The sequence below is a fragment of the Lolium perenne genome, chromosome 4 (assembly GCF_019359855.2).
Source record: "Lolium perenne isolate Kyuss_39 chromosome 4, Kyuss_2.0, whole genome shotgun sequence".
NCBI classification, from domain to species: domain Eukaryota; kingdom Viridiplantae; phylum Streptophyta; class Magnoliopsida; order Poales; family Poaceae; genus Lolium; species Lolium perenne.
The window spans coordinates 250,283,464-250,309,793 of record NC_067247.2 but is presented as its reverse complement, the minus strand read 5'-3'; the positions used below and the strand labels follow the sequence as shown (position 1 = coordinate 250,309,793).

Sequence of the window (26,330 nt, the reverse complement as noted above, 5' to 3'; positions counted from 1 at the left end):
TGCAGAGGAGGGAGAGAGAGAGAGAGCAACGACTGTCCTAGTCAACAGGATCTATCTCGGACTCGATCTTGCTACTCTCTCAGTCATATCCATCCATGCGAAGATCCTGAGCTGAAGCCGGTTAACTGACGCCTTAATCCGTGCAGTTTGAATCTAACCGCCAGATGACCGGTCAAAACCCCCCTCCGTGGACGGTAAGCTCTTAACGGGCCGGGTTTGGAGATATACGAAAATCCCCACCGGGCCCCCGATCCGCCGAAAAAATCGCTGACTGAGTGAGGCCTTCTCTTACCGGGCGAATCTAGGGCTCCGATAGGCCGCCGCCATGGCGGCGGGTGGCGAGAGCGAGACTGTGGCGCTGCGGACGGAGGTCGCCGCGCTTCGGCTACGCGTACTGGTGAGGAGCTCTATCTGCTTTTGCTAATTGATATATGATGAGTTTGGGCAAATCTTTTCATCTTTTCTCCGGTGAACTGGATGTGGTTAGGAGTTGGAGAGGGAGAACCAGAGGCTGGCCCAGATTGCTTCGAGCTGTAGCTGCGGCGCCAAGGTGAGACACGAAGCTTAGAGCGGTTTCATTCATTCATTTACACGCATCTGCAGATAAGTGAGCTTTGGCTGATTAGTTTTTGTCAGATTTCACCTTAGCCATTGTTTATGAATTATGATTTCCAGTTATGACCATTCTGTTCAGTCTGCATATGGTAATTATGAGCTTCTATAGAGTAAATTGACATGGCAAATGTTAGGTGAATGATACCCTTTTTTGCAAATTGCTCCTGTGCCATATGAGCTACTTCCCAAGTAGATTTAGTAAATCAGTTCTCGATAGTGTCTTCAGATGCATACTCCATAAGTATAATGGTGATAAATACAGAAAACACAAGTACATCATGCACACAAGCTTAAAGTTCAGTGCTGTTAACTTAATATGCAGCCATACTTGCAAATGTTGGAGTTTGAATGATGTTCATGTCAATATGGTTCTGAAAAACATGTAACACCAAGTTATTGCCTGTTGATTTTTTTTTGTCAACTTTCCTCTTTTATAGGAGGATACTGTTCCGTCCTCTCCAGTGGCTAGTGCAAGTTTGTATGGCTGTGATCAAGAAGTGCACAAGGGGAAACTACAAGAAAGTAGAAGTTCGGGCCATGATGCGAGCCTTCCATTTGATCATGTGGCAATATCTACTGAAAAAGAAGTAGTGGTACATATTCTGAAACGAACTGTCATATATGGATCTTTGTTTTCTTATCTGATCTGATTCATATAAATGCATTTTGACCTATAGTGCAATGACAATGAGGGAGGGCACAGTGATGTACCTAAAACCCGAAGAAAACGTACTAATAGGACAGGTAAAACTTAAGATATGTTAATTGTACCAATCACAGGATACTATTTTTATTATGAGAAATTATGTACCCTTTTTAATGCAAACTTCAGTATATATCTTATGGAAGTTTTTTATTACTACACAGGTCACAAATTGGGGACTGTCAGTCACTGCCAAAAGAGACTAGTTGCTCTGAAAATCATGTACTTTGGCCAGAGGTATGATTGTACTTCCAACATAAAATCAAATACTTGCTCTTCAATGCAGTATTTTTTTTTTCAACACTGCATACTACTTAAATGTAATAGTTTCTTCTGAAGATAAATATTCTGTCAAAATTGTTCTGCTATATTGCAAAATAAGTCAATTAATACGTAGCTGTACTTCAAGAGTTTTGTTATCCATGGAACTCTGTCGGTCACAGGCCAAACAATGCGTCAATGACATTAATACATTTATTTTCCTCGTGCGAAATTTCTACTAAGTACGTGTAACATATGAACCGGGACCACCAAGTTTATTAGTTATTCGGTTATTCCACAATATTGTCTCATAATTTTCAGATCGGATCTTCTTGTGCCATATGTATCTGCTCTCTGTTTTCCTCTACATGTCTATAAGTTTTGTTTATGTCTAGCCCCGTCAACCCCTCATCATGTTACCTTGCTCTTGTGCAGATTCTATGGCTTTGCTTCGGAAGCCCAAACTGAACCAACGGTTGAGGTAATTTCCCCTTCCTTCGCATTTTCTAAAGGCATTGTGTAAGGTTTTGGTAAGGACTTCTATCTTTTGGTCCTCTCAGTCTGAGGTATTTAAAGCACTTGAAAGAGCAAGACTGCTGGTCAACAATAGGAAAGAATCTTGCTATTCTAGGTGTGGAAGAACTGACAAAGGAGTTTCTGCTACTGGACAGGTAAATCCATATGTTAGATAAATTCAATAATTATTGATTATCCAGTTCTTATGATAGTACTTGGTCACAAATGTTCTGGAGTTATCTCAGCCTCTACCTTTTGTGTTTAAGCAGTACTTGTCAAGGCTATTACAGTAATCATGTCTACTCTATTGCTAGTTGCTACTTGATTATAGAAGCAGTTACCTGTAAAAAGGATGTTGTGAATGAAAACAATCATTTTATCCAACTCTAAGCTCATTTTCGTTTCATGGCAATAAAATGTGGAAAAAAAAGTAATAGCCGTTTGTCTCCCTGATGCAATTACAACCTCAACAACAACAACAACCAAGCCTTTCAGTCCCAAACAAGTTGGGGTAGGCTAGAGTTGAAACCCATAAGATCTCGAAGCCAAGTCATGGTTCCGGAACGTGGATAGCTAACTTCCACGCACCCCTATCCATGGCTAAATCTTTGTCGATATTCCAAACCTTCAGGTCTCTCTTAACGGACTCCTCCCATGTCAAGTTTGGTCTACCACGACCCCTCTTAACATTCTCAGCACGCTTTATCCGTCCGCTATGCACTGGCGCTTCCGGAGGCCTCCGTTGGATATGTCCAAACCATCTGAGACGATGTTGGACCAGCTTCTCTTCAATCGGTGCTACCCCAACTCTCTCCCGTATATCGTTGTTCCGTACCCGATCCTTTCTTGTGTGGCCACATATCCATCTCAACATGCGCATCTCTGCTACACTTAACTGTTGGATATGTCGTCTCTTCGTTGGCCAACACTCAGCGCCATACAACATCGCAGGTCGGATAGCTGTCCTATAAAACCTGCCTTTTAGCTTTTGTGGCACTCTCTTGTCACAGAGTACGCCAGAAGCTTGGCGCCACTTCATCCAACCAGCCTTGATTCGGTGGCCCACATCTTCATCGATATCGCCATCCTTCTGCAATATGGACCCCAAATATCGAAAAGTGTCTCTCTCCGGTACCACATGCCCATCAAGGCTAACCTCTCCCTCCTCGTGCCTAGTAGAACTGAAACTGCACCTCATGTATTCAGTTTTAGTTCTACTAAGCCTAAAACCTTTCGATTCGAGAGTTCGCCTCCACAACTCTAACTTATTAACCCCCGTTCGGCTATCATCGACTAGCACCACATCATCCGCAAAGAGCATACACCATGGGATATCTCCTTGTATATCCCTTGTGACCTCATCCATCACCAAATCAAAAAGATAAGGGCTCAAAGCTGACCCTTGGTGTAGGCCTATTCTAATTGGAAAGTCATCAGTGTCGCCATCGCTTGTTCGAACACTTGTCACAACATTATCATACATATCCTTGATGAGGGTAATGCACTTTATTGGGACTTTGTGTTTCTCATAGGCCTTCTCCAAATCAATGAACACCATATGAAGGTCCTTCTTTTGCTCCCTGTATCTCTCCATCAGCTGTCGTACCAAGAAGATGGCTTCCATGGTAGATCTCCCAGGCATGAAACCAAATTGGTTTTTGGTCACGCTTGTCAACCTTCTTAAGCGGTGCTCAATGACTCTCTCCCATAGCTTCATAGTATGGCTCATCAGCTTGATTCCACGGTAATTAGTACAACTTTGAACATCCCCCTTGTTTTTGAAGATTGGTACTAAAATACTCCGCCTCCATTCTTCGGGCATCTTGTTTGACCGAAAAATGAGGTTGAAAAGCTTAGTTAGCCATACTATCGCTACGTCTCGAAGGCCTCTCCACGCCTCGATGGGGATACCATCAGGACCCATTGCCTTGCCTCCTTTCATCCTCCTTAACGCCTCCTTAACCGCAGACTCCTGGATACGTCGCACAAAGCACATGCTGGTATCATCAAAGGAGTCGTCTAGCTCAATGGTAGAGCTCTCAACCTCTCCATTCCCTCTTGGTGCTCTCATTGTGGCCTACTTGTGGGGCATACGCGCTGATAACATTGAGGACTAAGTCCCCAACAACCACCTTGACAAGGATCATCCGGTCCCCTTGCCTCTTGGCGTCCACAACTCCATCCCTGAGGCTCTTATTGACCAAGATGCCTACTCCATTTTTGTTTGAAGTTGTCCCCGTGTACCACAACTTGAAACCGGTATCCTCCACCTCCTTCGCCTTCTGTCCCTTCCATTTGGTCTCTTGGACACATAGGACATCAACACGCCTCCTCACCGCTGTATCAACCAACTCCCGTAACTTACCCGTCAGGGACCCTACGTTCCAGCTACCTAAGCGTATCCTCCTAGGCTCGGCTAACTTCCTTACCCTCCGCACTCGTCGAGTCAAATGCGGAGACCCTTGCTCATTTTTCACTACACCGGGGCGTTGGTGCAGCGCGCCACTAAGGATGCGGCGACCCGACCCTTGCTCACTTATCACCGTATCCAGATCAAGATACGGCGCGCCACCAAGGGGGTGACGGCCCGGCCCTTGCCCATTTGACACCACACCCGGGTTCCGATGTGGCGCGTCGCTAAGAGGGTTACGCCCCAACGAGGTTCCTTTGGGAGCAATTACAACCTCACACTTATCAAAAAATATTTGTACAGAAAACGTAGAAATGTAATATGCAAAGGAGTTGCCTATGCGTAGGCAATAGAGAACCCTACCTGTTACAACATGTTACACTCAATATTGGGTGATTTGTAGCGACTTTGAAAGAGAAGGTTGACTTAGAGTGAAATAGTAAGTGTATGTTCATGGTTTAAACAAAGAGGAAGTCACATGTTGCATGTCAGAAATAAAATAGGTAAGGTATGCTACTCTATCCAACTATCAATGTACAAGGAACTAGGCATAGACTTGGTTACTCTAAGCAAAGGCATATAATAGACCTTCTTGATGCACACTTTTTGTGGCCAATCATGCTATTCTGATCGGACTATTCTATAAATTTCTGATGACATAATTTGTGAAAATGAAATGCTGTATGCATGCACCACGTACATGCTTCTTGGTACAAAGATTTTTTATTATTTTTTACTTTGGTGCCGTAAAGAAATTAGTGCAGTTTGGATTATAGAGCTTTGTCTATGAACTAAATATAATATGTTAGCTCATGTTGCAACATGCAGGTAATTTCCTTATATTTGCGATCGAACATGAAAGATGCAGTAGGGAATGCATTTGATGAAAGATATGGTATACTTCTGCCTTCTAGTCCTGAAAGTTTTCCTTAGTAGTGACTAGTGAGAGCACTAGATAATTCAATGACATGATCGAGTGTTGGTTAACATATAAACTGTTACCAATGATAAGGAATCTACCTGACCTTCTTCTATTAATGCCATGTACTCCTTCCGTCCCATGATATACGACATTTTGGCAAGCTGTTTTAGCTTGCCAAAACATCTTATATTATAGGATGAAGGAATAATATGTTATTTTCATTTTCCAAGTTTATTTTGTCTCAGTTAAGTCAGTTGCATCTGTTCATCCTTGCAATTTTCCTCTGTCAGACTAAAATTTGTGCCTTTTGTTTTCTTTCAGAGATTGATTATGTTGGAGTATTGAACAAAACCCTTCCACGAGATATACGTGTAATAGGTTGGTGTCCTGTTGCAGCAGACTTTCTTGCAAGGTTAGCTTGAATTCTGTGTTTTTTGGGCAAGTGTAAAAGATGCTCTTCCTCAAATTAGTTCTACAAAAATGATTATTTCGGGAATGATGTTTTGGCTCCCAGGTGCATATGCTCCCTTCATTTTGAAATACATCTTTGATACATTTTGAAATGTAAAAATTCAAAACGAAAAATTCACTTGTACATCTTCACACGCTACACGCGTGCAAAGTCTTTCCATGAAAAAACGACTTTGTCATTTGGGCTGTGTAAAAAAGACAAAATTTGGTGCTAAAAACAAGGCTTTTTGTGAGACATGTTTTGTCCTTTTTACATCGACCATAAAAAATATCGGATTTTCGCGAAACTGTACAAACGCACATAGATTATCGACATGTACATGAGAAGTTTTTGTTCAAATATTTTGATAATTAGAAATATGTTTTTTAGGTGGAGGGATCATATGCACCCGGGAGCCGAATTATATTTCCGGATTTCTTCTTGGATAGTTTATTTATATATCAAGATAAATGCATTTCCTCTCTTGTTAATGAGGCTAGCTATCGACTATCATCTTAGTTGTAATTTACGCGTGTATGTAATTAGAGTTTTATTCCTTCCGCCACTTCTGTTTGCAGATTCTCCTGCTTGGGCAGGGAATATAAATACCTGTTTTGGAAGGGGAGCTTGGATATACCGGTAATTATGTTATCATTCTATTTCTACTTTGCTAGATTTGCCATTTCTACCGGTCCATTGATTTCAAATTGTCAACAGAAGATGCAGAATGCCGCATCTAAATTCATCGGGGAGCATGACTTCAGGAATTTCTGTAAAATGGATGCCACAAACGTGAGTAACTACAAGCGACGCATTACAGATTTTGATATTTCTGCCTGTGACCAAAGGTTAAATTTGTGTTTTAGTCAAACTCTCCTGTCCTTCTAGCTATATATGTGATACCTGTAATGCCTGAACTAAATAATGGAAGTGCTTTGAATCTTCAAGGTCGAACGATGATGAGCTCTGGGCCATGACCATCAAGGGTAGTGCCTTTCTGTGGCATCAAGTTCGCTGCATGGTAGCTGTTCTATTTCTTATAGGTCAAGGCCTTGAATCACCATTTGTGAGTATAATATTCTCTGAAGCCTCCTTCTGTTTTGGAAATGGTGAATTACACAATATATCCTCAAACTTGGCACAGAAGTTCCCTTAGGGCCATGAATTATCAGTGTTTGCTTCCTTAGGTCCCAACACTTGCATGATTGATTCACTTCAGGACCTTATCCAAGATAGGTTTTGAATCACTTATGCAAGTGAAAGGATGTTACTATTGAGCGAACCATACTCACAGATGATTTTATTTGGACTATTCACCTTTGCTGGATTTTATATTATGCCACAGGTAGTTGATTCGCTCCTGGATATTACGAAGACTCCTAGAAAACCTCAGTATACAATGGCACCAGAGCTTCCATTGATTCTACGATCTTGCCTATTTGATAATGTCAGCTTTATGTGCTCATCAGGTATGTCTCTTAGAAGTTCGGTGCTTGGTGCTACCTTCAGAAAGTACTTTCAGCCTCGAAATGTCGAAGTATTCATCGTAATTTGTACTCAAAGCAAAATGCCAATTTCATATTTTGGTCTCTTGCCCAGCGGAGTGTATGATCTTGCTGCTGCTTCCAGTTTGCTTATTTATACTGTGAAAATAGTGAGATTTTAGATCACAGTGAGAACTAGAGCATTCATTTATTACTAATTATTCCTTAGAATTAAATGGCACTATAAAGCAATCCAGTACGTCTGTTTCATAAATAATTAAATGGCAGCTATGAAACATAGTTGTTGTTTCGGTAAAACTTATGACCAACTTTTAACTGCGAGACAGCACACGCCGAAGCCTATGCGAAAAGGCCTTGCAACCGCCACGTTGCTCGTGCCCTGGTTGATTTGGAAGCATCGAAACTCCTGTGTCTTCGATGGTGAGCAACCGTCCATCCAGAGCGTGAATGACAAGATCAAGACGGAGGCGGCGCTTTGGGCCAGAGCTGGAGCCCTTGGCCTTCGCGCCGTCTTACCTGTAGACTGGGATGTACACTAGTTTTTTGTTAGTAGCTGGGTGTTCTTCACCCTCCATGGAGGGTGACCTTGTAACAAACTATTCTCCTTCTTTGCAATGAAAAGAAATGCAATGTCATTGCGTTTTCTCGAAAAAAAAAACTTATGACCAACTTTTCAGAAAAATAATTGTGTCATTTCTGAAATATTTAATGTGAAGTCAGTTTTTTTAGTACAAACTGAGGTATGCAGTTTAGGTTTTCACTATTTTGCAATGGTTTTAGTTTGTTCATGGATATCTGATTCCAGGTGCACTATCATTTCTTTAGATACCAGGCAGGCATTGATTGAACACTTCAAGGATGAATACCATCAGTATATGCTCCAAGCTGCCATATATTATGAGGCTTTGTCCTGTTTATCTTTTCCAGGTACACGCATTTAAATCTGTTCTAAATTGTAATAATACGCTAGTCACCTAAAAGGAGCTACATGTCAATGCAGGGCCTAACCCATTTGAATCTCGTCATAAAAAGAGAAACCATATTCCTCTCTTGTCACGACAAACAGAGCGTAAGTTTTTCATCATTTTTATATTTCTCTGAACTTGCATAAGATTTGTTCTGTTTTGTGTAATCCTTGTCCACATCAACAATTAATAGCCCTCCTTAGATAAGAACTGCTGTAGCTTACATATAAAAATGAATTTCTTATATTTCTGTTTCAGCTTCTTATGAGGAGCGCACATCAAAAGTCAAAGCAAAAGCAGCAGTGCTTAAATGAGTGCCTGCCATCAAGTAGTACCACCCGGAGTTTTGAATTCATGGGTTGAGGTCTTTGAAGATGGGTTCTTCTGAATGTTCCAATTATCCAGCACCAAGGTAAATTTGCCAAAAGAGTTATGTTTTTTTCTGTTCCATTCCATTCCAGAACTATGTCCGTGTACTTTAAAAATAAATTCAAGCAATGCTGACATAGTTTACGTAAATCCTTTGTTTAGGTTTAATCTGCTTCTCCCAAGTTCAAGCTTTTGGTACTTTTTGGTGATGGGAACTAAGGAAGAAGTTTCATCATTCAAGATCCTTGAAGCTTGGGTTATGCTTATGCACCACCCTGCTACTTACTCCAACCTTTTGCCAGGCGTTCTTGTACGGATCATATATATGTGTATTGTAGAGGCTGTAAAATCTTTACATTTTGACCTGAATCTTATTGCCATTTCATGGTGCAAGCCGGCTGGTTACTTGTAGTTGCATCTAAGCAACACCCCTATCATGAGATGCGTTACCCCAAGGTAGAATCATTTGTTTTCTCAAGCCGCAGTCACATGGCGTTGCTTGTACCGGGAGATTTGCTGCAAGAGTTATTTCTTGCACTATGCATCGTCAATGTGTCATGTGGTGGTTGGCTCGTACTCTTGTATTTTTAGGCCTGGTTTGCTGGTAGTACACTGAATGAAGTTCTCCACCAACAGTAAGGCATTCTGAAATGACAGGATCTTCTCTTATTCGTAGGTTTGGTTGTAAAGCAACCAAAGCTAGAGTGATTCGCTTGTGGGTTCACTACATCGAGTAGATAGGAAATTAAATCCCAAACATCGGATTATTTTGATTGATTGGGTGGAACTGTAAGGTTTTCGTGATCATCCGGAACCGCAACCTGTTTTACACATCTATGGTGTTTGCATTGTGGTAGTGACTAGTGAGTCCAAATAGAAAATGTGTTAATATCTAAAATATCGAATCCATAGTACGAATATTTTTTATGACAAATGTGAAGTTAAATTGATGTTTCAGATGTTGATATTTTTTCTATAAACTTAGGTCAAATTTACAGTAGTTTGATTTAGAGCAGTTCTAAAACTTCAATTAATTCAGAATGGAGAGAGTGTGAAAGAGTTTTTAGGGTCATTCATACCGGATTATCTCCAATTATCTATACAATCTACATGATAATGTAATATTTTGATACTTTCATAGTATTAATTAGTAAATTTTGAATAACATCCATTCCATATAAAAAAAATATAAGGATATTGTAACTACTAATGTGGATTATATTATCATCGATGATGTGATAATAGAAATGAAATACAGCATTATAGATATGTCAGCAATAATTCATATTAGTGGTAATCCAGAATACCAGGATTTGTTGATACGAAAAAGAGGACATCACACACACCATATCTAATGGGTGGGGATGATTGCGGCTTTGGGATCAGCAGCGAACACTGCACAGTCACGCACACATAAAACGAACAGAACAAGCAGAGCCAGGAATAAATAGGAAAATAAAAAGGAGCAGACAGACAAACAGACAGAAAAGAAAAAGAAGACAAGAAACTGAATTACGACAAGAACAAGAAACCAAGAGGAGGAAGCAGAGAGAGGGGGAGATCCAGGAAGAGGGCGAGGGGGATAACATGGAGGCGGCGATGGATCTGATGCGGCGGATGCCGCCGGGGAGCACCGAGACGGCGCTCAACGCGCTGCTCTCCCTCCTCCCTGACCACTCCGTCGACCTCCTCTCCCAGGTCGACCTCCCGCTCCAGGTACCCAACCGCCGTCTCCACCAACATCTAGCTTGTTGATTCGGATAGGGATTGTTAAACTGCGCTGGAATCACTTGTCTGGAATTGCTCGTGGGCACGAATGCTCCAGTGGGCGTGCTGCCCTTGATTATTTTTGTGTCGAATGATGAATTTAGGACAGAAAATCCACCTCCTTCAGGTTCATGTCGTGGCCCCTTGCGTCATTGAATCAAACGAATAGAAGGACTATTGCATTCTAGGTTTAGGTGCTTGAATCGAATAGAACTTGCCCAGCTGAATTGGTTCCTTGAATAAGTCTAACCAACCTTGTTAAAGGCTGTTATGGACAGTGTTTTTCTAAATATTGTAAAAACTGAACCAATTGATTTCGTTTCATTTCTAGTTTCTCATTTGTTCCTGCTTCCACACATTTTCCTGTGGATGGTGTAAACATTGCAGGTTTGCCTGGATAAGGAGAATAACAAGGAATACATTCTTTGCGAGTACAACCGTGATGCTGATTCGTACCGGTCAGTCCCTGATTTTCATTTTACAATGTGCTCTATGGACATATTCATTGTGGGGCAAAACCATTCTGTGAACTAGGTGACGCACCACGTGTTGCTGCGGGAATTTCTAGACCATGCTATGTTAAAGGCTGGTAAACTAGTGAAGTTGCTCTTTGGAAAGGGAAAGTAGACACAACATACAACGTATGTTGGGAATCGAGAAAGGTGCAGTTGAATTGGGATTGGAACGGTAGGAGATAGTGAAGAAGGCTGCACTGTGCTGCTGAATCCAAATGGCCATGGATGAAGAAAGTTATGTTGCATAGATGACAAATGAAGCGCTGATATTCTGATGATTTAGCTGCACGAGAGGGCAAGAAAATACTATTAGTAGGGATGAGTTGTATAAGAACATAGAATAATGACTCAAACGGTAACAAATGAGAAGGCCAAATGGTGCATTGGAAGGACCTAGGATTAGGTTGCTCCTATTTCTTGTAGTGTACATTATTGCATGTGTCGTCTTTTATTTCACAGTCCAATATACTCCTCCTTACAGTGGGATTAATAATATATTCGAAAGAAGCTTTGTTCAGATTCACTGGCCATGACTGTAAATTATCAAGCCCATGGTTAACCTTGACTAACATACCCAACAAAAAATAAGTAAATGCACCGAGGAAACGAGTGCAAACAACCGCAGATGAATTAATAGATGTGATCCTGTTTTTTAGCCAATTTTGGTTTTCATTTGTTGATTGTGAGTTGCCCTGCAGATCACCTTGGTCAAACATATATGAGCCTCCTTTAGAAGATGGGACAGTTCCCTCAGAAGAGATGAGGAATCTTGAAGTTGAGGCAAATGAGGTTTTCTCTGTCTACCGTGATCAGTAAGATTCATATCTTATTTATTTCCCTTGTTATGCACCAATGCTAACCACATGCATCATGACAGAATGTTAACACTTCTAGTAGAATATCAAACTTGGTATACATGCGCCAATATTTATTAGGTGATTGTGGAGCATGTAATACGACCTTTTGTTGACAATTAGGTACTATGAAGGTGGAATCTCCTCTGTGTACATTTGGGAGGATGAAGACGAGAGTTTCATCGCATGTTTCTTGATAAAGAAAGGTCTGTAGGAATGCTTGATATCATCTTATTTAGTTACCCAGATAGCCTATTTTATTTGCATGTATCTCGTTTTGTGGTTGCAGATGGACAAGGAAAAAGAGGTCATATGCAGATAGGTTCATGGGACGCTATTCATGTTATCCAGGTAGCTCAAGATAAAACTTTTCATGAAGTTGTCAATTGCTCCTCATTGCTGTTATTTTTATTTCACTTAGTCACTTGAAAAATGAAAATTTTCTTGTAATGCAAATAGGTTGCACCTGAACAGGAAGGAATAGCTCATTACTGCTTGAACAGCACTGTCATGTTATCATTGACAACAGATAACAAGAAATCTGGAACTTTCAACTTGTCTGGTTCAATTCGGCGGCAGGTTATCCCCCCAACCCCTTCTTCCCTTGTCATGTTAAATGTCATTCTAATCAAGGAGCTATGAGAGATAAGCCTAACTTGCATCACGACTTGTGATGACTATTCTTGTGTGTTATCAAAACAGTTTCCTTCATCGCTATCAAGTCTACACTTCTAGTAGATCGATCGTGTGTCAACATTACAATCGCTCTAAGGGTGACCAAAAATAGCTGACATGATGACCTATAGTTGATCCGACCAAGTCCCTTTATGTGTAGGGAGTCATAACCACCAGCTTGATATATAAGCAAAAATAATCAAACCAGATCTGAAAGGAAACAAAGTAATATCTCTAAGCTAAACTTGGGCCCTAAGGCACCTCTCCAAATAGTGCTATGCGTCTCTTCCTCTGGTATGACTGGCACCACATTACACCACACTACTGGTTCTATCAAAATAGTCATTCTGTTGCAAAATGTAGGGCCCATTTTGATTGGTTAAGACAACAATTGTTCCCTTGATATGCAGTTTATGTGATACAAAATGCAACCATGAGTAAATACTTCTGAACACAAACCAAATGGCATCATAAGTTGCATACTGCAGTTTGTCTTTACACGTGAGCCTCCTTATGGATAAATCCCCTCAGTAAGAGGGGGATTAATATCTCTCTCTCTTCTTTGCAGAAATGGTTAGGCTAGGGTAGTCTTTTGGCTTCCATTTTGTTTTGGCGTACAACCGTTGGTAGGCTGTACTTTATGCGTTGTCGGGATTCCTCTTCTAATACAGAATGATATGCGTTTCGGTGCGTGTTCTAGAAAAAATACAGCCAATTGAGATACCTTTTTGCACTCATGGTCAAACCTAAAAACATTTGATTGGCACTGTTCTAAGATATCCTATATTTTTTTCAGTTGAAAAAATGGAGTTCTTCAAACTAATAGACTTATTCTTTTGCTAACCTCAAAGTTAATTACATGTGTAAATCGAATAGAATAAGATAGGGAGTCAGTAAAAAATGTTATAAATGTACTAGATAGAATAAGGTTACATATTTCTGTACCTGATGCGTGATAGCCTGTGAATTAGCTGTGCAGCTTTTCCTTGATCAGAAATGCTTTCTAAGCTGCAGGAAATACAAGAAAGCTTACCTTGTCTATACGTTCCTCTTTTCAGATGAGCATGACTCTTGCTGTGGCAGAGGGGCATCTGGTTAATATGGGGAAAATGATAGAAGAAATGGAGGGCAAGCTGAGAAATTCGCTGGACCAGGTATTAGCATCACGTAAATTTCTTGAAAGATCTCGGACATCTGCTTCAACTTGTAAATGCATTTATCCTCGAACGACACATGGCTGTGATTACAGGTCTACTTTGGGAAGACCAGGGAAATGGTTTGCACACTTCGGCCACCACCAGAAGTACTTAACATGAGAATACCTGACAGCTGAGCAGATACATAGAGATGCCAGTTTAACAGAGGAATATGCCGCGGTGTGACGATTGTCTCCATAGTGCCATAGCCTGTTTCTCTTTCGCTTTTCACATGTGTATTTACCATAGCAGAGTATTGTTGTCCTTTGATCCGGGAGGAACTGGGGAAGTTTGGTGGCAGTTGTTGACAAGAGGTTAGGCAGAGATGTCAGCACCAAGCATAACTGTAGGAAGTACCTGTCAGCTTTGTTATGTGCTGAGAGTACTCTTATATGTGTAAGAGCTTACACTTTGTTGAAGCATATTGCCTAAAGTTAAGCTGTATTTTGGTAGTTCAAGTTCATACTTCGCACCAACAGCAAATCTTGTTCTTGAATGTTCGTTTTGCACATAGGTGCTGACACTTCGTGTGCATAAACTGGACCTATAGCGAGCTCATCCAGAGGGCTAAACCATGGCGTTGAAATATTTGTTTGTGCTCTCCGGAACATATGGTAAGATGGGTGGTTTCATCTGTAAACATAGAGCTCCCTCTTCTGCGGATGGATATTCAGAAGTTGTGCATCTTTCATAGGTATAAATCCCAGCTTTGGCAGCCACTTTTGCATTGGTTAAACTCTGTAATGCCATTCTTGGATGATCTACTTACTCTTGGATGATCTCCTTCAATGTTGTAGCCAGTGTTTGTTTGCCTTTCCTTGGCCACAGCCTATTTAAGGGAAAACCTAATGGCGCTTTATTGAATAGATAGTGTAGTTTTTTTAACAGGGAATAGACAGTATAGTTACATCCTTTGTTACAAAAGGTAAGATAAAACTCAGAGAGTCACCAGCCCATTTCTTTCGAATCATAAGATACTTAATTAACTGATCTGTTACTTCATTTGCTTCCCTTGGACAATGCTGAAAAGGGATCGTATTCATCATGCTAGCTTTTAAAAAGGGCCCCAAACTTCTATAACAGCAGTGCATGCCTGATTAAGTACAAGAGAGCTGACCCACTCGTTAAAAAAAAGAAGAGCTGACCCAATAGCCACCGAAGAACAGCCACTTGGCAGAGATTTGATGCAAACATGCTTTTCAATAGAAAATGTCATTGACGTAAAACAAAAAAAGTAGCCGAAGCATGTCATGGTCTGTTTTTAGAGATACTTTCAGAATGAAATCAACAGTGAAAAGAGATTGATCATCAATCAAACCCAGATAACGGTTGGAGAGATCAAAGATTCAAAAAATTCAGAATGTTGTCTTAACAATGCCATACTACATATTTATCTATCGTTCAATGTCTTAACGGTCATGATTCTAACAGAAATTCGTCCAAAACCTTATTAATCTTGATCAGAGAATATGAAGCAACAATACCTCACCTTTCATGGTATAACAAAGCCTAGGATCACAGGAGTTGTATATACTACTCCCTCCGCCCCAGAGTAATCCCAGTTTGTCATACAGCACAACAGAAAGTAACATAATGTTCAGGACAAACAGATAACAGATTTTGCTTTCTAAACAAGATGCATCCACCGACCACAATAGCAGAATCCAGAATAGCTAGCGATTATAAGATAACACTGTCAAATACTGACATTAGCCCCTGAGTTTCAGCCAAAAACTACCAACATGACACCTACTTCCTTACTCCAGGAGCAGTGATCCATTCTCAAGAGTTTACACCAGAAATTCTACGTAGGGTCTAAACAAAGATATGATGATCATTACAAAGAAGGCATGGATAGCGACCGCCTCCATGTTTCTCATGGCTTTGCTTCACCCACAGCGGCTGCTGGGGCTTCCTCTCCCTTGCTCCCTTCTGCTTCAGGGTCTTCATCCTCTGCAATTTCAGTAGCATGCAATTAGTTCAGCATAATGACTTGAAGAGTTGAATATCCAAGAATTGTGTTCAGAATTCACGTGTTAGAAACCGAAAGTCTTTGTTTCATTTACAGAACTTCATGTTGGGATAGAAAAATAGACCAGGGCAAAAGAGACAGAAGTCTTCTGTTTTTCTTTTTGAAAGTGATGGTCAGCCAGTCTTAGTTTGAAACGTTCTTGCACACAAACAACGGAACATGAGAGTACGACATTGAACAGCACTGGTCGGAAATTTCCACACTTTTAACACCTAAGACCATGACTTGACTACACAACAATACATCAAAATCAACTGTGAAGACATCCATGCGCGTGTGCAAAAGGAAGATTATGACAGCAGTATGGGGATATCGGACAAAAATAAATGTTAGGACTGTACCAGCTACTTTCACATTGGACCTCTATAAATTTCGAGGGTTCAGCTAAAGGGCTAAACAGTCGAAGTTAATTAAGAGAGGTATCTATTCAGCAAATCACTAGTCAAATATCAGCCCTGAATTATGAAGCCTGGAAAAGACGACACTCCTGAAATAAATCTTAAGAGAAGAAAACAAAGAGCATAGTCTACCTTTGTTAGCACTGTCAACCACATTATCATCATCATCCTCATCCTCATCCTCATCTTCATCCTCAAAATCATCACGGTCAACACCTCCCATGTTCAGCTTCTGCAAACACAGAGAGAGATGAGACACCTTCCTACCATTTTACTTGATTACCAAAGGAAGATTGAATCAGGCCCATACCGAGAAGTCCATGCCACCAAAGTCATCACCAACTGCAAACCAGGTAATCTGAGGTCAGTTCACGCTGAACTACATATGGTAAGTAGCAGCATAGTACCCAAACCAACACATGTTTGAACTAGAGGGCTTACGCTCAGCATCTTCATCGTCCTCATCTTGCCACTTATCCCAGTCAACCTTGAGGAACACAGGTGGCTTGCCTTCCTTCTTAAGCAGCCTGGGCCACCAGTTGCTCTCGGCTTTCTTGACAAGGTAGCATATAGTCCTCGGGGCGACCGCCGCCTTGCTCTCCTGCAAGGCAAATACAAACAACATCAGCATCTATGAAAGCTTGGCAAGAAGGATGACATTTGCCAGCAATTAATTACGAACCTCGGCATTGACAGCACTGAAGAGCTCAAGGTCAAGCTCATACTGCATGCCGTCAGAGCCCTTGGCTGAGAAGTTGAAATGGCCGTCAGGCTTCAGGTTGAGCTTCACATCCTTGGCGTCGGGGAGCTCGATGGTCAAGTACACCTTGTCGGACCTCTGCGCCCACTTGGTGCTCGGGTGGCGGCTGCGATCGGAACAATTCCCATTTTTTTTTGCTCATCACAATTTAGTAGGAATAAAATTACGACAATCGATGGGGAAACTACATCATATGCTTAACTTGGGGGACAGTTAACAGATTTCCCACATAACAAGTATCTCTCCAACTAGTACAATTAAACTAAGCACCTAAAATCAATCAATTACATTAAATCCCTAAGGCCTTGTTTGGTACTAGAGTGTTTGTGGGGATTAGTGGAGATAATACTCTAGAGTATTGGGTGAACCCCTATCATCACCTAATCCCCACAAAACCCCATCCCCAATCCACTAGGTAGGGGTAGAGTATTGGAAATTGAGAAAAATACACTAAGATTTGGGAAAAATTGGGGATAGGTGGGGATTAAACTCGCTCAATAATATAGCACCAAACATGCATTTAGAATAAGTGGGGATTTGGAGTTTGCTGGGATTATCCCCACTAATCCAACTAAAACTCTAGCATCAAATAAGGCCTAACAGGGTGAGCAGGTGAACAAACCTAGAATCATTAAAACCGCCAGAACTCGCATAATTCTCCTAATCAGGAGGTAATTACACGCGCGCGGCCAAGCCAACCACCACCCCAAAACGGCCACAGTCCCAATTCCCAGACCCAGGATCCAATTAACTAGAACAGAGATGAACTTGGAGAATCCTATGACCAAACCAAATACAGCACCCTGGTAACGAATCCTAGCCCGACCAGACCATCCCGCGGCGCCACCGCTCCGCACATGAATCAAGAACAGATAAGTTGAAAATAAACCACGGCGCCGCACATGAATCAAGAACTAAACAGCGCGCTAAGAAGGATCGTGGACGGTAGCGGGGAATCACCTCATGGTGCTCTTCGGGAATTTCGGATGCGAGGCCTGCCTCTCCTCCTCCTGCGTGGGGATCCGGGCGCTAGGGTTTAGAGTCGACTGTGAGGACCGGGGAGTAGCTGGGGAAGAAGAGGAGGACCCGAGGGAGGAAGAATGTTTGCGGCGCGTATAATATGCGGTGGAGTGGAATGGAAGGCAATGGGTGGGGGCTGAGACCGTAAATATACGGTGGCCTGGCTGCTTCCCAGAGGCTCTAGATCATTCCATCTCCTTCCGGTTCGCAGGCCGCTCGCTTCTTCTGTTTGCCTCGTGATGATGATGGTTTACCTCTTTTTTTTTTCGATGAACATGGGTTTTCCTCTTTCTTTTTTCGACGAATATATCAGCGTCAACTATTTTTGGTCTCCTGCCCTTGAATTCCTGTCTTACTCTACCACTAACAAATTAATTATTTAAAAAATATACTTCTCAGCTAGAGTGTGCCCCTATTTAGGTTCCCTCTTAAGGCCTGGTTTAGCAGAGGTGGATTGACCAGGCTCATTGTAATATAAGAATTAATGCATCTACAAGAGCGGCTCATTTCCATCTCCTTGCTCCCGAGTCGCTACAGTAACTTGAGAGCCCCCCGCCGCTCACCGGGCCGATCCAAGGCCTTCTCCGTCGGAATAGCTGGCCGAAGATGGTCAAGCAGAGGCGCCAGAGTACATATTGTTAGGTCTACGGCTAGATCGAGTCTGGGGTTTGTTTGTTTCCAAGTGGAGTCTGGCGAGATGCCAATGAGGATCTGGTCGGTGGGAAGTTTGAGCTGCTTCCTGGGGCTGCTAGCGGTGGTGTTGCTACTCATGGAGCTTCGATGGATGGAGCCGGAGATGGGTGTCGGCGACGCCCCTACGTCCTCTTCAATAAAGCTTGCCGGCTGCTTCCTTGATGCGGATGGCATCGCGGCGGTCTCTTCTCCTTCAAGCCACCGTGGAGGTGGAGATGGAGAGGAATTCCCTGGTGATGTTGGAGGATCGAAGGAGCGGCGTCCAAGAGCGTATCCTCTTCCTCGAGCGCAACACATGGTGACCGCCGATGTCGCCATGATCTTTGGCCAAGAAGGTGGCCCAAAATCAACTTCCATGTCAGAGGCCCTCTCGACCAGCCGTTGGAGCTCGACTTCTCCACAAGGCCAAGTGGTTCGCCCCAGCCTTATGGAAGTAGCCAACGACTGGATCTTAGCGTCAGACGAGAGTTCTCGAGCAAGCTGCTCTTGGAGCTCGGCGGAAAAGCCTTGATCTCGCTGGCGTTTGGGGCGGCGGTGCCCATGTCCTCGATTGCTTTCATCTTTGTCCTTCTGGGGTGTTTTATGTAAAAAAAGAAGGCCTTATCTTCAAATTATAGGTTTTCTAGGGCAATAGACAAAAAAGGTCCTTCCTGTAAAATGTACCTGCCACGTGCTATGAATTGAATGCTCCACCGGGGCCGTTGACCCCTCCCGTGTTAAAAAAACTAGGCTCATTGTGTGTTATCCCGATCCATTTTGAATTCTTCAGAAACCAAGACTAGGTTGTTTTGTCAGTCGGTTTTGAGCGGGCTCAACCCAAGTGAACCCCTTGATACACGTCGGGTGAAGCTGGGAATGGGGTGGAACAGAAACGTCCGCCCCTCCTCGCGTTTCTCCGTGACACGTGTGGCGAGCGCTCCCACCTCCCGGCGGCACCGACCGACCCTTCCGACAACGCCGACAATTCCACCATCTTGCAGCCAGGAAGTCGATATCTCCTCTACCTCCTTCCTCCCATCCCGCTGCAGCAGGACGCTCTGTCCGTTCCAAGGCCGACGCCAAGATCTCTCCGCCGTTCGTCTTCTTTCGGCAGAGGTGGAACTACTCTAGCCACCGTCCCGGCCGGTCGGGAATGCCCGTCGTTGAGGCCATTAACGCTGTTACGGCGACCTTGTCTTTGCACATGTCTACTGGGAAGTGGTGACCATCGGTGACCAGCGACCACAAGCAGCAAATACGATTCATGTGCATTTTCGTTGCAAGTTCACCAAAAACACTTGGACAAATACTTAAAGAAAACTGCTAAACCACCTGTGCCGAACAAGTCCTAAATGCTTGAAATCCTTGAGCACCTCTCTTGGTCAGTTGGTCTACGGTGGTGGATCGGCAGGACAATGCCGACCTCACCATGGATCTACACATCACCTTACGTGTGGCATGCGATGCACGCCATCCTCCACACGGCGGTGTCGCCCGCCATCTTTCGCGCCGTGAATCGGCCAGTCGTCTTCCTCGCTCGTGATCTGAAGGAGAGATAAGCACAATTAATAAAGAAAAAAGAAATGCGAAACATGACCTGCATAATGGATAAAGAATATACATGCAAGTTGGGAAAGCAGAGGAGAACCCCAACATGACTTTAACATATCAAGTGGGGCCACGTGAGGTCAACATCAACCTACAAGTCTACAACTTAGACACACGGATGGGAAGGGAGTGTTGCACTGCTGCTATCTAGGTTCTAGGGTGAGACATTGAATGTCTCGGTCTAGGGTTCAAAGTGAAACTTGGAGCCCTACTATCTAGAGTTAAAAGTGGAGATAGACGAGTGTGGTGGTGTGAGGAGTAGAGGAAGTCGAGCAAGTGTTCCATGTAGTATATGGAATATATGAGTTAGAATATGATTTAGTTTGTAGTGTGAGTGAGGACGTGATTTTGTTTTATAGTGTAAGTGAGAATATGGTTTGTTTCATAGACACCTCAATAAATGCTGCTCTATGAGCTTCGGTCTATCAAATAGCCCATAGTGTTGATGAGGTGGAGCTCGACTAATTATTTAGGAACCCACGCTCTCACTTAGTACCCCCATTCCGAAATGTAGTATGTTATAAAGAGCTAAATTGCTTTTCAAACGTACTATATTTTTAAGCGGAGGTGATATTAGTTTTAAAATATAAATTGACAATTCAAATCTCTATAGCTACTGATGTAGTGTAGAAAATAAGAGAAAAACAAAAAATGGCTCCCACTCAAAGAGATAAGTAAAATCAATTCTTCATTACTGGATACAATATCATAAACAGGAAACAACTCCAGTATTCGCTACAACACAGTAGCACAAAACATATGATGACAATAGGAAACACATCTAAGTTACTAGTTACATTACTCGGTACATAACAACAACATGAAACACATCACTCGTATTAGAAACACATGGCACATCTTAAGTGAGGGCCCTTGATAAGGATATCCCATCTATTGATACAACCGTTGTACCTACAGTCACACAAATATAAGGACCTACCACTCGAGCTCGTGCCAAACAACTTAACTATCATGTACTTTTGTTTCTTGAAAATATTACTCACATACATGATAATATGATGCTGCCTAAATCAGATGTGTTTGTTACTCTTAGTAATGATGGACCTAGCATGGATGAGAGGGACAAGCATTGGAGCATGATCGAGCATAGAGATGGCAGCAAGCATGTGAAGATTGAAGAGGAGGCCACAAGTGGAGATTCCAGAACTTTAAAGCCACAATAATGATGAATGAAGTTTTGGATGAAACATACAAGATTATACTTCATAAATTTGTCCATAGCATAATATGGTTCTACGTCACCTTAATTTCGCAAGAACTATTTCAGCCACTTTTTAGAGTCCGTGTTGAAGGAGAAGAGGACCCATTGACGTGGGCATTACCCTTCGGGTAACCAGTATTGCCCTATCTGGTATTGACAAATTGGAGGCCCATGAAGATACCTGAAGGCGAGATGGGCCACTAGGTCGGCGCACCAGAAGATTCCTTGACGGGCAAGACAAGGAAGCGAACAAACAAGGAAAGATTGGATCTAAATTACTGTAAATCTAGTCGTATTCGGTTAGACCTCTTGAGACCTGACCTCCTATATAAAGGCCAGGAGAGGGGCTGCTGAGGGACTACGAAGAATCTTAGCAATCTTAGCCCGGAAAAGCTTAGAGCTAGGTAACCCTAGCAATAGCAATCTCGACTAGATCTTAGCCGAATTATTCGGCACCCCATTGTAATCCATTGTCATCATAATCAAAGAACAGACAGGCAGGACGTAAGGGTTTTACCTCATCGAGGGCCCCGAACCTGGGTAAATCGCTCCCCCCGCTTGTCTGTGAACCGATGTCTCGTGTCAGCCTACAGGATTCCATCAACCCTAAGCCCCTATCGGAGGGCATTGGCGAGGAGTACCCTCGACAATTGGCGCCGTCTGTGGGAACCCCTGTCGGCACAAGATCGGACATCGGCTGAACCCGTCATGTCATCAGCAGTTTCATCAGCACCATCATCGCCTCATCTGGGAAGCCCGATCCGTTTTGGCTCCCACGAATTCACCCCGCACAGCGAATCATCTCGCTCCACCTTCTCCGGTCTGCAAGGCAACATGGAGATGGCGTTCGGGAGCGTCCACTACAACGTCAACTCAGAAGGAATCCTTCGGCTGCTGGAATCTCCTATCTCCAGATCGACAAGCCCAAGCGCGTCATCGACACCCGACCTTTCGGCTGGCCTGACAAACCCGTCGAGTCCATCCGCGCCATCGACTCCTCGTTCGGCATCCTCCATGTCGGTTGGATCTGATGACCCCGTGCCCTCGGAGATGACCTCGTACTACTGCGTGAACTACGACACCAGGCATGGACTAGGGTCAAGCGACACGCCATTCATCTGCAACGCCTACTATACGTCGGGAGAGGACAGCATCGATAGCGTCGCCCAAGGAGACACCCGAAGAGTGGTGCCCCTCCAAGTCTACGTCGCTAATAGGGGAGACGGAGAACGCACCCCCCGTTCCAGCAGGCGGGCTAGTTTTGGGGATAGCGCCAGCAATGACAATAGCGACCACACCATTACAGAAGAAGAATGGGCAGCAGCCAAGGCAGCAGTGCTCAACAACACACCGCTTTCGGCGGGAACCACGGTTGGCACACTCAACGCTTACCGCTCCATATTGGAGAAAAATCGGGAGCGCCTGTCTAAGGAGCAAGCCACCCTCGAGAAACGCCTATCTGCGGCAGACCGGTCCAGCGAGCGACGAAGGGCCTCGCAGGGGAGTGCCTCCCGAAGTACCCACGGAGGAGGCAAACATCGACCGAGGATGTCCAGGCTTTCGGAAGATGACGCAAGGGAGATAACATCAAACCTGACTAAGTCTTTTATGACCACGGACACCGCGGGCATGCCACGGCCAAAAACCGTCGCAGGAGCAACAGCCAATCTTGCAGCATACCTCATTAACCAGCGTCCCGAAGGATCCATGGCTCAGGCCCACCGTGGCGCTTTGGAGAGTCTTGCGATACTAGGACATAATCTAGTTCCACCGAAAGAAAAGACCCTGCAGGCCAATGGGTCAAAACATCGCGCAAAAGACGCTCGGGACGAAATCACACAGAGCAGGATCGACAAAGCAAGACGACGACGCGCCATGAGAGAAGAACTTGACAGTGATTCTTCGGACGAGACCCAGGAGAACGATGGCGAGCTTAGAGGAGCCGATTGTTTGAGCTACAAAATTCGGGAGGCGATGCCACCCAAGAAGTTCAAACCTACACCTACTGACGCTGCCAAATATGATGGGCAGCAGGAACCGAGGTCCTGGATAGAGGACTATCTGCAGATAGTAATTCTGCAAAAAGGGAATCAGATAGCAGCAATGCAATGCCTGCAGCTTTACCTAAAGGACTCGGCACGAGCCTGGCTCAGAGGACTGCCGAAGGGTTCCATCAAGTCATGGGATGACCTAGTAGAAGCTTTTGTCGCTAACTTTCAAGCAACTTACAAAAGGCCCATCGGGATCGAGGAGTTACGACCGTCAAAGAAAAGCGAGAAAGAGTCGATGCGCGCATATATCGGGAGGTTTACCAAACTCCTGAATGCTGCGGAAGATGTATCCGTCGACAGAGCAATCGACGCTTTCAGTGATGGCATCCGACGTGAAAGCTATATAGAAGAACTTGGGCGCAAGAAGCCGAAAACCATAACCAAGTTAATGGAAATCGCCAACAGCTGGGCCGATGGCGAAGACAACGTCCGAAAGCCACGACAGCGCAGTGACGATGAAGAGGATGACCAGCCGAAAAATGACTCGGGTGGCCGAAGGGATCGGAACAAGAGAAGGAAGAACCGCAGTTACGATGACAATAACTTGGTGGCTGCAGGTTACTCTGATCGACAGGATGATCGGTACGACAACAGGCGAGACGATCGGCAGGACGGTAATCGGAACGACTCTGGGAATCGTGGCAATTATAAACCACGACCTCAGAGAACCCCCAAATTGCCTTACGCTGAACAGATCAACGCCCCTTGCTACCTGCATTCTTATACCGATTCTAAGGATGGAAAACTAAAGTCTAGCCACCTGCTCAGGGATTGTCGGCAGTTCCTCGATATGCATGAACTCATCCAGCAGGCAGGCCAGAAACAGCTACCGCCACCACCACCGCCACCTCCGTCACAGCATCAAGTCCAGCAAGCTCAACCTCATCAACCCAACGAGGCGTTTCCACCGCCACGTGAGCAAATGAATATGATCCACAGGACAGGTGTTTCAAGGAGAGAGATGAAGAAGCTCACACGAGAAATCAACCTGGCGGAAAGCGTCATGGCAAACATTCCTGAATATGTCGAATGGTCGTCTCAGGAAATCACGTTCAGTCGAATGGACCACCCGATGACTATACCAAAGCCAGGGTACGCCGCCCTAGTGGTCGAAGCACAGATAGGAGGGTTTAAGATGAGCAAAGTCTTCATGGATGGAGGAAGTGGACTCAACTTGATATTCCTTGACACAATTCAAAGTATGGGGATCACCATGAGAATGTTGGAAGACTCAGATACTCGCTTCCATGGGATACTCCCTACTTCACCAGCGTACTCTCTTGGCAAAGCATACCTGAACGTCGTTTTCGGCAAACCCGACAACTTCAGGAAGGAGAAGACCGAGTTTGAAGTCGTGAATTGGGAATCGCAGTACCACACCATACTCGGGAGACCAGCTTACGCCAAGTTCATGGCTGTACCGCACTATGCATACCTCAAGCTGAAGATGCCAGGGAACAACGGGACAAACATCACAGTCTACGGAAGCTTCTCGCGCTCGGACAATTGTGATCGTGGCTTCCAAAGGATTGCTGCAAAGTTTGGGCCACGACAAGGGGCTGTCGACCCCCCGCCAAAATTGACAATACAAGAAATCAAGGAGGAGAAACTCGACAGGGAGATCAAGAAGAAGCCAACTCCTGAAGCACCAGCAGCAAAAGCATTGGCGGAAAAAGTTTCGGCAGTGGCCAAAGCAGAAGAGATAGGAGGCGGCAAGACGCTAACAATCACTGCCCAAGCACCTGACGAAATCAATAGCGCTGCAGCAACCATCGGCATGGCAAAGAAATCGGAAGATGCCTCTGAAGAAGAGAAGAACCCCTTCCTTGATAAAACACTTCCTTAGTTTTTAAATTTTTCCTTTACTTTACACAGGGCCTCTTGTTTTTCGCCCTCTAGTTTCGTATTTACCTTTCCAATAAACACTTAAATTTCGATTCTTGTTAAAGTATTGCAGTCATCTAAAGCATCTGTGACCGTGCTGCCGCCAAGTAACGGTATAACTTAACGCGCGGCGGAAGATAGCGCCCAGGGCAAAAGCCTCTACGAGCACTGCAAAGAAGAATAAAGGACATTAATCCTCCCCTCTGCTTCAGATGCCTCTACGAGTGCCGTACAAAGCAAGAGTTTGGAAAACTTACACACAACCCACGCTCGATATTTAACTTATGAAAATATCAGAGAGCAACGGGCTCATCGGCAGAATCATTACACCCGAAAAATTCGGGAATGACTGTTGAAATTTACAAACGGTTGAAAGCAAAGTTGCGCATACAACAGGTTTAGCAAAACCTGCAACACGAGCTGATCACTCATAATGATTTGCTAACCAACTAGTACACATACATCCAACGGGCAATTAAGCTTCGCTCCTTTGAATATTTGCCAACGGCATGGTAAAAGTACATATTCATGTATCAACCAGATAAAAAGTTTCGGCTCAAAAATCCGAACACTCAGATGGACTAGCCAATATAATTTACAAAAGTAATTTTACGCCTTTACATCACCCTTGCGGAATTTCCTTTTCCTCAGGTACCTTCGACATCTCCTCAAGCCTGTCGACAATTATATGGGCAGGTGCTAAAACCTTCGGGTACAGCTCCTCGAAATCACCAGTTGCATTGGCGATAGACAACAAGCAAGCTGAAGGATAACAAGCAAGCACAAGGGCAAGCGTGCACTTGGCCCCTGCAAAGACTTGAGATCTTACTAGCTCCCGAACCTTCTTGGCGCTTCCAAATTCAGACATCAAAGTCAAAAGGGTAGGGGGAACTGCATTCAGAGGAAACATTGTTTTCCAAACTACCCTCATAGCCCTGTAGCACTTGTCAAAGAACTGG

General features: G+C 43.8%; 3 protein-coding genes across 7 annotated transcripts; 2 read left to right on the top strand and 1 right to left on the bottom strand.

Moving 5' to 3' along the window:
* Positions 1 to 221: 221 nt before the first annotated feature.
* On the top strand, positions 222 to 9,291 carry LOC127332304 (uncharacterized). Of its 4 annotated transcripts, none has more exons than XM_051358573.2 (17): positions 225 to 397; positions 488 to 550; positions 1,053 to 1,208; positions 1,293 to 1,359; positions 1,483 to 1,555; positions 2,015 to 2,060; positions 2,140 to 2,250; positions 5,334 to 5,400; positions 5,749 to 5,839; positions 6,457 to 6,517; positions 6,599 to 6,726; positions 6,827 to 6,944; positions 7,224 to 7,347; positions 8,209 to 8,310; positions 8,384 to 8,452; positions 8,607 to 8,760; positions 8,880 to 9,291. In XM_051358573.2, exons 1-16 carry the CDS (start codon positions 326 to 328, stop codon positions 8,660 to 8,662), a joined length of 1,404 nt encoding a protein of 467 aa, XP_051214533.1. In that variant the 5' UTR covers positions 225 to 325; the 3' UTR covers positions 8,663 to 8,760; positions 8,880 to 9,291. The 4 variants fall into 4 exon arrangements, with proteins under 4 accessions (XP_051214534.1, XP_051214535.1, XP_051214533.1 ...); XM_051358572.2 differs by having other exon boundaries at positions 226 to 397; positions 6,596 to 6,726; XM_051358574.2 differs by lacking the exons at positions 8,209 to 8,310; positions 8,384 to 8,452; positions 8,607 to 8,760; positions 8,880 to 9,291 and adding an exon at positions 7,710 to 8,004 and having other exon boundaries at positions 222 to 397; positions 6,596 to 6,726.
* A 901-nt stretch (positions 9,292 to 10,192) lies between these two features.
* On the top strand, positions 10,193 to 14,187 carry LOC127332306 (F-actin-capping protein subunit beta). Of its 2 annotated transcripts, XM_051358578.2 has the most exons (8): positions 10,198 to 10,433; positions 10,872 to 10,942; positions 11,698 to 11,811; positions 11,977 to 12,059; positions 12,143 to 12,204; positions 12,313 to 12,432; positions 13,587 to 13,682; positions 13,778 to 14,187. In XM_051358578.2, exons 1-8 carry the CDS (start codon positions 10,305 to 10,307, stop codon positions 13,859 to 13,861), a joined length of 759 nt encoding a protein of 252 aa, XP_051214538.1. In that variant the 5' UTR covers positions 10,198 to 10,304; the 3' UTR covers positions 13,862 to 14,187. The 2 variants fall into 2 exon arrangements, with proteins under 2 accessions (XP_051214537.1, XP_051214538.1); XM_051358577.2 differs by having other exon boundaries at positions 10,193 to 10,433; positions 13,587 to 14,187.
* Positions 14,188 to 15,384: 1,197 nt separating this feature from the next.
* Positions 15,385 to 18,061, bottom strand: LOC127332307 (co-chaperone protein p23-1). The gene is made up of 6 exons (XM_051358579.2): positions 17,875 to 18,061; positions 16,837 to 17,020; positions 16,596 to 16,755; positions 16,465 to 16,496; positions 16,287 to 16,386; positions 15,385 to 15,677 (listed from the first exon to the last, which is right to left on the bottom strand). The coding sequence occupies exons 1-6, from the start codon at positions 17,877 to 17,879 to the stop codon at positions 15,601 to 15,603; spliced, it is 558 nt and encodes a 185-aa protein (XP_051214539.1). The 5' UTR covers positions 17,880 to 18,061; the 3' UTR covers positions 15,385 to 15,600.
* Between the last annotated feature and the right edge of the window lie 8,269 nt (positions 18,062 to 26,330).